This window comes from Amblyomma mixtum, chromosome 10 (genome assembly GCF_055824585.1).
Source record: "Amblyomma mixtum isolate Tamu chromosome 10, ASM5582458v1, whole genome shotgun sequence".
NCBI lineage: Eukaryota > Metazoa > Arthropoda > Arachnida > Ixodida > Ixodidae > Amblyomma > Amblyomma mixtum.
The window spans coordinates 16356013-16365631 of NC_143021.1; the positions used below are offsets into that span (position 1 = coordinate 16356013).

The 9619-nt window shown below is 56.8% G+C and overlaps 1 protein-coding gene across 1 annotated transcript; it reads left to right on the plus strand.

Annotated features, from left to right (window-relative positions):
• The first annotated feature begins 1902 nt into the window (after positions 1–1902).
• Positions 1903–3782, plus strand: LOC149325207 (uncharacterized). Its single transcript, XM_089563803.1, has one exon. It carries the CDS (start codon positions 2075–2077, stop codon positions 3431–3433), a length of 1359 nt encoding a protein of 452 aa, XP_089419929.1. The 5' UTR covers positions 1903–2074; the 3' UTR covers positions 3434–3782.
• The last annotated feature ends 5837 nt before the right edge of the window (positions 3783–9619 follow it).

Below are 9619 nucleotides of genomic sequence, written 5' to 3' on the forward strand. Positions count from 1 at the left end.
GAATGATTTTGTGTGAACGGCGACAGCAGTCGCCGTCGTGTTCTTGTTTCATAGCTTGTTTGTACCGAGCGACACTAGTCGCTGCCTTGTTGTTTTTAAGCATGAAATGCTTTTAGCCCCCGTTGTCGGCAGTGTGGTGACGTCACGCCGAGACCGAGAGCCATCATCCGGGCACTGAAATCTACTCATCCGGGCACTGAAATCCAGTCATCCGGGCACTGAAATCCGGTCATCCGGGCACTGAAATCCGGTCATCCGGGTACTGAAATCCGGTCATCCGGGCACTGAATTCCAGTCATCCGGGCTCTGAAACGAGAACATCCGGGCACCGTACGAGACTTAGCGAGATTTAACGAGACTCTGTAAGCCCTCCTACGCGACCGGCATGCAAGCGCTGGTTGGTCTCCAAAGGAGTAAAAAAAAATAACTGCTGCCAGTGCCTTCTCAATGTTTATCAAGATATCAGTCGCTGTGCGTTTGATAATGCACGGAATTATAATTTCCGATTTCTAATAACGCGTGCAAAAAGCACATAAATGCCACGATACACTTCGTTGTCATACGTGATCTCTTAGGGGCTTCGCGCATCGAAGCAAAGCCGCGCAGGCGCACAGGGGCCCGGGGGAGAAGCGCTGCGTTCAAAGGGCAAGGCATCGCGCCGAACGGGTGGTGGCGTTCCTCCCTTCCATTACGGTGTGGTTCGGGTGTCCACCGAGATGGCAGAGAATTACTGCGCCATTTCCTTTCCTCAAAAAACCTTGCGTTCAAATGGCAAGGCATCGCGCTGAACGGGTGGTGGCGTTCCTCCCTTCCTGTACAGTGCGGTTCGGGTGTCCACCGAGATGACATTAGGCCCGTAAACATTTCATGCTTACTCTACTCTCGGTTACGGGAGAGGCAGAGATATTTTTGCCTTTAATCAGTCCAATAAACTTCTCTTCATGGATAGCGTTCATGGCCACCCGACTGACGGCTGTGTGCATGCTTGTCAGCGTTGTGAGAGAGAGAGAGAAAAAAAAACTCTGCCTCTCCCGTAACCGAGAGTAGAGTAAGCATGAAATGTTTACGGGCATAATGCGAAGCGCGCACAGACACGACGAGATGCAGGCCTGACAAGAATGTATATGCAGCGCGTTCGAAACTGTCCGAAGTGCGTAGAGGTGAAAGCGTTTTCAGCACCACTTTGCGTATGTGACACTGGTGATGTTACCACTGGATTACGTCACACATAATTCATGACGAAGTAATGACAAATTACTGATTAGTGTGTAATGACTGATTAATGACTAAATACTAATAAACTGCTAATTAATGACGCTTAAGCTTCGCCTTTAGGAGTGGAACGCGACAGCGTGTTGTAGCGCTACCAGGCAGTCCCCGGAACGCCACCATCCGTTCGGCGTGATGCCTCGTCCTTTGAACGCGACGCTTTTTGAGGAAAGGAAATTACGCAGTAATTCTCTGCCATCTCGGTGGACACCCGAGCCGCACCTTACAGGAAGGTAGGAACGCCACCACCCATTCGGCGCGATGCATTGCCATTTGAGACAGATACTGCGCCATTTCTTTTCCCCAAAAACCAATTTACCAATTTATTATTTGCCCTTTGAACGCAACGTTTTTTGAGGAGAGGAAATGGAGCAGTAATTCTCTGTCATCGCGGTGGACACCCGAACCGCACCGTAAAGCATTTCATGCTTGAATATTGTGGCATGTATGTGCTTTTTGCGCGCGTTATTAGAAATCGAAAATTATAATTCCGTGCATTATCAAACGACAGCTCGACTGATATCTTGATAAACATTGAGAAGGCACTGGCAGCAGTTATTTTTGTGACTCGTTTGGAGACCAACCGGCGCTTCCATGCCGGTCGCGTAGGAGGGCCTAGAGAGTCTCGTTAAATCTCGTTAAGTCTCGTACGGTGCCCGGATGCCGTTACGCTGCCCGTCGAGCCAGCGGATCATCGAGCTTTTCCTGTCCAGGCGGGCCCCCGGATCCAGCGTCCCGGAGGTCCTGCCTGCCGTCCAGCTGCCCGGCGCCGCGCTCCTGCCGTGGTGACCCGGGCCCCGTCGCGATGGAGAGACCCTGCCCTGCAGTGCGCCCCACAAAGGCGCAATGCTTTTTGTTTACTGTGCCGGAACCTGTTCCGGCCGATCGCCTCATCGACCTGCTCGAGGAGGTGCTCGGAGTTGGGGGGCTGGCATATTTGCAGCACCTTGGTGGTTTACGTTTCCTGGCGGCCGTGGCTTCCATGGCGCAGGCAGCGAAAATGGTGGCGTTGGGCTCGCTGCTCATCGCCGGAAAGGAGGTGCCACTGGAGCAGATGGGGGTTCCAGTGGTGCACGTGACGGTTTTCCGTCTCCCACCGTGCGTCAGCGACGAGGACCTCGCCGCGGCGTTCCAACCGTACGGGAAGGTGCGCGCCATCACCGAGGTCGCCTTCCAGTCCAGGAACCGCATCGGGAACGGGACGCGCCTGGTGAAGCTCGAGATGACCCGGGCTCCGCCGAACTTCCTGACGGTGGCCGGTGTTCGAGCCATGATTGAATACCGAGGCATGAAACGCGTCTGTTCCCGGTGCGGCGCCGAAGGCCACTTCGGCGCTACGTGTAAGGCGGTGCGCTGCGGCCGGTGCGGCGCGTACGGACACATCGGCGCCAACTGCAAGCCGGTATGCAAGAGGTGCGGAGGCAACCACCCGTCCTCCGACTGCGTCGTGCCGCGGTCCTACGCGGCGGCCGCGGCTGCTGCGGCAGCCAGACCTTCCCAGGAGCCTTGTGTGCAACCCGGGCCGAAGGCGACACCTGAGGGGGCTGGCGCCGGTTCGAGCGGCGCGGCACAGGAGGCGGCGGCGAGCCCTTTCGAGGGGGCTGACGTGCGGGACGACGCCGCGACCAAGCCCAATGACGACCAGGCGGGCACGGAGACGGTGGGCACCTCGTCCGGCCAATCAGCGACGGAGCTGTCCACGGGCAACTCCGACGTCGCGGAATCGACCTCGTCCGAGTCTGACGACTCGCAGAGCGAGTTCTCTTTTGTGGAACCTCCGAGTTTGGAGGTTTCGCTGTTTGACGCGCCCACGGCGGCGCAGCACGAGGGCACGGGCACGGACACCGCGTCGCCTGGCTCGCCCTCCCCCAGTGACGCCCTGCAGACACCCGTGAAGGACGCCCCGAGCAGCGACGGCTCAAGCGAGTCGCGACCGAAGCCGCCGCACATCCCGGTCGCCCTGCCGCCGCAGGGCCCGTGCGCAGCTAAGTTGGTGCGGGGGGCGCGCAAGGCTCTCGAGCTCGACGACCCCAAGCGCCAGCTCTCCCCGTCGTCGGACGGCGGCGCGACCTGCTCTTCGGCCACCCAGGCGCCGAAGAAGAAACCGAGGACGGCAGACGACGACGGCGACGGCGTCCACACGGACGTCGAGGGAAACGAATAGCTTCCGCCATGGCGCCGCCTCGCCGGACTTCAGGCCCTGCTGGGCCTTTTCCTCCTCCCCTCCCTGCCCGGCGGCCGCCCGAGCGCCGTTCTTTCGACGCTCTACGGCGCCGTTATCTTTTCGGCGCGCTGGCTCCGTCGGCGCGTTTGGCGAACGATGGACGGTGTTTGCGCGGTGGAGGGTGTTGGTGCGTGTGTGACTGTGTGTTGCTGCCGCAGCCGCGCGCATCGGCTGGACCTTTCCACCGCGCAGCCATTAGCACCGCTTGGCATCGTCGTCCCGCCACCGCGGGGCCGCCAGCCAGGACGCCAGCAGGGACCCGGGACGCCTCCCAAGCGCCTCGACGCCCCCCCCCCCCCCCCCCCCCCCCCCCCCCCCCCCCCCCAGCGCCGGTGTATCAACGCACTCGCAGACTCTATCCGCAGAACTGTACTGTGAGTCCGTCAGCGTTTTGTTATGTTTACTTGTTTCGTTGTTTATTTTTGTTACATTGCTTCCTTTATTTTCATGATGGCTGTTTTTCGTTTCGCCTCCTTTAACGCGCAGGGTTTTCGCTCTCCCGATAAGCAACGGGAGGTGCTTCACCTTGCGCGTTCGTACCAAATTGATGTTTTGTTTTTGCAGGAGTGTAATTTTCGCACCCCTGCAGACGTTATTTCTTTCCGTTCACGCTTTCATGTCGATGCTTTCTTTTCCTTGACGGACTCACGGTCTTGCGGTGTGGGCGTTGTTTTCCTCACGCCGGCTTTCCGCGCAGGTGCGCATTGTACCTTTGGTTACGATGGTCCAGTACTGGTGGTGGACATTTTCCTCGACGGGCGGAGGACTCGCTTTGTAAACCTATACGCGCCCGTCACGCCATCTCTGACAGGCGAGTTTTTCCGCTCTCTTACATCCCACCTGCTTGAATCCGGGTCATATGTCCTGCTGGGGGATTTTAATCGCGTCCTAGACTCGTGGCGTGACATTCAGGGCCCCGGTCAAGGTGCGTCCAATTATTACGCCAAAGAGCTAGGCAAACTGGTTCGCCAGCTGCACCTTACGGACGCGTGGGTCGAACTGCACGGGAACCTTTTCGTGGCCACACGTGCTAGGGGCCGTAGCGCCAGTCGAATCGACCGGATGTACCTACCTCCAGCCCTCGTGCCGCAACTAGTATCCTGCGAGGTAGTGCCATTTCCACCAGGCGCCCGAGCACTCAGCGACCATTTACCTGTCGCGGTATCCTTGAGGTGCGCTTCGGGCCGAATTGCGACCTTCTCTACTTGGAGAATGGACGTCTCACTCTTGGTGGACGACCAGAGCATTCGCGACATCCGTGCGGATTTGGTGGACTCTGTTGCCCTCTTTGAGTTCAGTCCCTTGATTTGGGACGCCCTGAAAACACGATGGCGCGAAGTTCTCATTCGGGCTGGCAGAGCAAAGCACGCGCGGAAGACTGCGGCGCTCAACGACGTGCTACGCCGCATGCGTATCGTGAAGCAAGGGGGTGAGCTCACCTTTGCGATGCGAGAGTACCTGGACACTCTTCGCGTCCGGTACCACCGAATCCTGGAAGAGGGGTCTCAGGCCTCGTGTACCGCAGCGAATCTCCGCATGCCGTCGCAGGAACGCGCTGACCTCTTTCACGCGAACAGCTGCCGCCACAAGAGCGACCGACCGGCCCGTATTGGAAGCGTAACTATGCCAGATGGCACGATTTCCGAGCAGGTCCAAGACATCGAGCACGTCTTCCGTGATCACTTTGCCCATCTCTTTGCGTCGCAAGGCCTGTGCGAGTGGGATGGGTTTGACGCTGCTGTAGACGCCTTTTGCGCCGCCCTTCCCCACGCGCCCGACGACGCGGAATCGGCTCTTTGCGCTCGCGCCACGCGGGAGGAGGTCTACGTAGTCTTAAGCGGCATGAATCGCGCCTCCGCAGTCGGACCAGATGGTCTAGTCTCCGCGTTTTACTACACCTTCTTTGATGTGCTCGGGGACTTCCTCACGCATTTGGTGAACGCCTTCCTCGAGGAAGGAGTTAAGCCACCGTCTTTCGGTGCGAGCCGAATCGTGTTGATACCAAAGCAGGGAACGACGTCGTCATGCCCGGCGGCGTGGCGGCCGATAACCCTGCTCAATACTGACTACAAACTGGTCGCCTCGATTCTCGTCGCTCGCTTGCGTCTTCTTTTGCCAAACCTCGTTAGCCCCTTCCAGGCTTGCGCTGTTCCTGGCCGTTCGTTCTTTGCGTCGCTCACGCTCACGCGCGATGGGTTCGCATACGCACACGCGAAAGGGACTAGCGGGGTTTTTGTTTCCTTAGACCAAGCTAAGGCCTTTGATAGAGTAGAGCATCGCTACTTATACTCCGTTTTGCGGTGCTTTGGGCTGTTTGCCAGCTTCATTGAGCGCATCAAATCGTTGTACTCGGGCCTCACGGCCGAACTCTTGGTGAACGGGTCAGTCACCGCTCCTTTCCCCGTAACACGTGGCGTGCGCCAGGAATGCCCTCTTTCTCCAGCTCTGTTCGTCCTGTCTTTGGACCCTCTGCTGCGCAGCGTCGCCTCCAACGAACGCATCCGCGGCTTTCCATTGACAGGACAGGAAACAATCGTCGTCTCGGCCTATGCCGACGATATTTCAATCTTCGTCCGAGACGCCCGGAGTTTTGAGGCCTTCCTGGCCGTATTTACTACTTACGCGGCGCTGTCTGGTGCCGAGCTCAACGCCAGCAAGAGCAGGGCGCTTCGTTTTGGGACCTTCAGCGATCCCCTCCCGGTTCCCATTCCTTTCGTGGACGGGGTCCGAGTGCTAGGAGTCCTTTTTGAGCACAGCGGTGTGTCGTCCCGGACATGGAATGAAGTTGTTGCGCGCACGACGAGCGCGCTAAGGATGGCAGCGCAGTTCGGCCTCTCCATGGAGGCCAGGGTGAGCGTGATCAAGGGCCGCGCGTGCGCCTTTGCCCACTATGTGGCCCGCATAGCAGTGATGCCGCGTCGTACGGCGGGTCGGCTCGCGTCCCTTGTGGGCGCCTCTGTCTGGGACGGTGGCCCGGCGCAGGTCGCTCGACGCCTTTGCCAGCTGCCGCCTTCTAGAGGAGGACTCGGGCTGCCCTGTGAAGCCACCATGGCGCGTGCGCTCAGCGCCAAGCTCGTAACCACGCTGGTGGAGAGCGACGCATACCTTGGGCGTTAACTCATGTTTTATTGGATGAGCACAGTGCGGCGCTACTTCACCACTGAGCGCCATATAGGTCCACAGGCCGAGAGGCCTCTGCGCTTCTATAGAACGGCTGCTGGTTTTAAGCAGTCTGTTTGTACTGACTTGCCAGGAGTCGACCTGACTGAGACGCCCGCGTCTCGGCTGAGCGAGATGATCGCGTGCGTGCGCCTTGGCGCCGACGACCAGCGGCGCACCGCGGTACGCAAGTGGCGCACGTGGTGCACAAGTCGTCTCCCTCCGCAGGTTCGCGAGTGGAGGAGGAGATGGAGAGTCCTCCCCACGCGCGAACGCCTCTTATCATGGGGCCTTGTGCCCAACGCCCAGTGCGCGCAATGTGGAGCGCGAGAGACAGCGCGACACACTTTCTTTGAGTGCCGTGTTGCCCGTATAATGTGGTGGCAGGTGTATCGGATGTTTTCAGTTCGTGCCGGGCCAGGCATCCGGCAACCACGGGATTATTTTGGCAAACTAGTGTTTATGTCCGCTATGTTTGTTTTGTGGCGTCGCCGCTGTCTGGCCGAAGCCCGGCGTCAACCGGCGACGGCTATGTACCCCGCGTTGCAGAGCCTGCGTCTCCTCATCTGGCAATACCTGTCTGAAAGGCTTGCAGCGGATGGGGAGGCGCGGTTTCTGCGACGGTGGCACACACGCTTCTTTGTCGTGCACGAAGGTCGGCTGGTTATGCCGGCGCTGCGGTATTAGCGGGGCCGACCCCCCCCCCCCCCCCCCCCCCCTCTCTTTACCGACTATGCTGGTTTGTTCGAGGATGGTGGTGTATAATTTTGAAAGGGCCAATCACCCTGAGAAAGATCCTTGCCCCCCCCCCCCCCCCCGTGCGTCGTTGCTACGGGAGGCTGATTCTTCTTTGTCCAGTGTTCGTTCTACGCACTATAGGCTGTAATTTGTGATATGTACGGTGTGTTAAAATAAGGTCATGGTGTTTCTGGGTGGCCACCCACTTTGTATACATTTGTTTTGCCCTCGGTCATGAGTGTGTTTCCAATGTTTTGTTTGTTTGCACTGTTGAATAAACTTCCCTTTTATTCAGTGCCCGGATGAGTGGATCTCGGTCTCGGCGTGACGTCACCACACTGCCGACAACGGGAGCTAAAAGCATTTCATGCTTAAAAATTGGCGGTGGCTTAGCGCTGGTTAGCCGAAGAAGTTGAATGGAGCACAACACCAAACAACTAAAATGCACTTCTGAACACCACTTAACTAAAACGGTGGCGGGGAAAGACAACACATCAATAATGGGAACCAGTCCGGATGATAGTCACTGTCTTCGTAAGTGTCTTTCAACTGGAGCACCATCTGGCCGAAATGTGTGCTGGAGGAGACGCAGATAAAGCATGCCGGTCCAACGTGCACTTTTTCCACAGGATGTGCAGTCCGAGCAAGAAAATTATGTCAGAAGGGTTTGTGGTCACGTTAGGAAGCCATTAGGCAATGCACTCTGTGAGAATTCAAAACAGTCTTTCTTCGGTGTCCTTTGTGGAATGCCCCAAAATAATATCGCGTCTTTGCAGCCGATAAAGCAGTGTACGATGGTTTAAGGTGCATCACATAGGCGACAATTACAATTAAAAGAAGAAACAGGTACAGACGAAACAGAAACAGAAAAAGGTATAACGAGTACTAAAGGATGAGAGAAGCCAACAGCCACAGAAACCAAGGAGCACCGGGGATTTTTTTTATTTATTTTTTTGTGGTGTTGATCAAGTAAGAATATTACTGAATATGTTTACGCTTAAAGCTAATTGATTAGAAAAGCAGAAGAAAAAACAACCACATGCCGCCGGTGGGATCCGAACCCACGACCTCCGAATTACGCGTCCGGTGCTCTACCTCTGAGCTACGGCGACGGCTGTCAAACGTTCTGCTTTCAGGGGTATTTATGTTTACAAATAACCTAACCTTGAGAGTGTTCATCAGCGCCACCCACGTTCGTAAGCGGCGGACGTGGAACGTCCTGAGTTACCGCTGGTGAGACGTAGAACGCCATCGAACGGCGAGGGTGGAAGCTGTGTGAGAACTCTCTTATGCTTCCTATGGCGTCAAGGCTGCCAGAACCGAGGCCCTCGCTAAACAATTAAGCAAACAAGGGCAGGGGATTAAGGGGCTCGTTATAAATATCAGAGAAGCCAACAGCCACAGAAACCAAGGAGCACAGAGAATTTTTTTGTTTATTTTTTGTGGTTTTGACGAACCACTCTGCGAGGTAGAACGTTGCCGCCGAGCTGCATCCTTAGCACGACGCCTTGCAAGACGTTCTTCACGCTGTTGTGGCGTCTCTTGTGCACGTTGTCGCTTCCTCGCTTCTTCCTGTCGTCGCCACTTCTCCTTAGAGGACTGCATAGCAAAGCATTCACGCTTTGCTATGCAGTGCGCGTCTATAAGACAAGCGCGCATTTATAGACGCTTAACAGCGCGGGAGCATGGACGCCGCCATATTTGGTCACGTGACCATTCCGCCACGCTGCCAGGGAGTCCACAGAACGCCATCGCCCGTTCGGCTGTGACCCGCCGCGGTGGCTCAGTGGTAAGGCACTCGTACACCAAGCCGGAGTTCCCGGGTTCGAACCCGACCGCGGCGGCCGCGTTTCGATGGAGGCAAAACGCAAGAGGCGCCCGTGTGCTGTGCGATGTCAGTGCCCGCTAAAGATCTCCAGGTGGTCGAAATTATTCCGGAGACCTCCACTACGGCACGTCTTTCTCTCTTTGTTCTTTCACTCCTACCTTCCTCCTTTCCCTTACGGAGCGGTTGAGGTATCCGCCGAGATATGAGAAACAGATACTGCGCCATTTCCTTCCCTCAAAAACCAGTTTGCCAATTTACCCGTTCGGCTGTACGCCTTGCTGGTCGGCAAATTGTTTCTTGAGGAAATGAAATGTATCTGTCTCGCATATCTCGGTGGACACCTGTACCTTGCCGTAACGGGAAGGGAGGAAGATGGGAGTGAACGAGGACACCGTATTCAC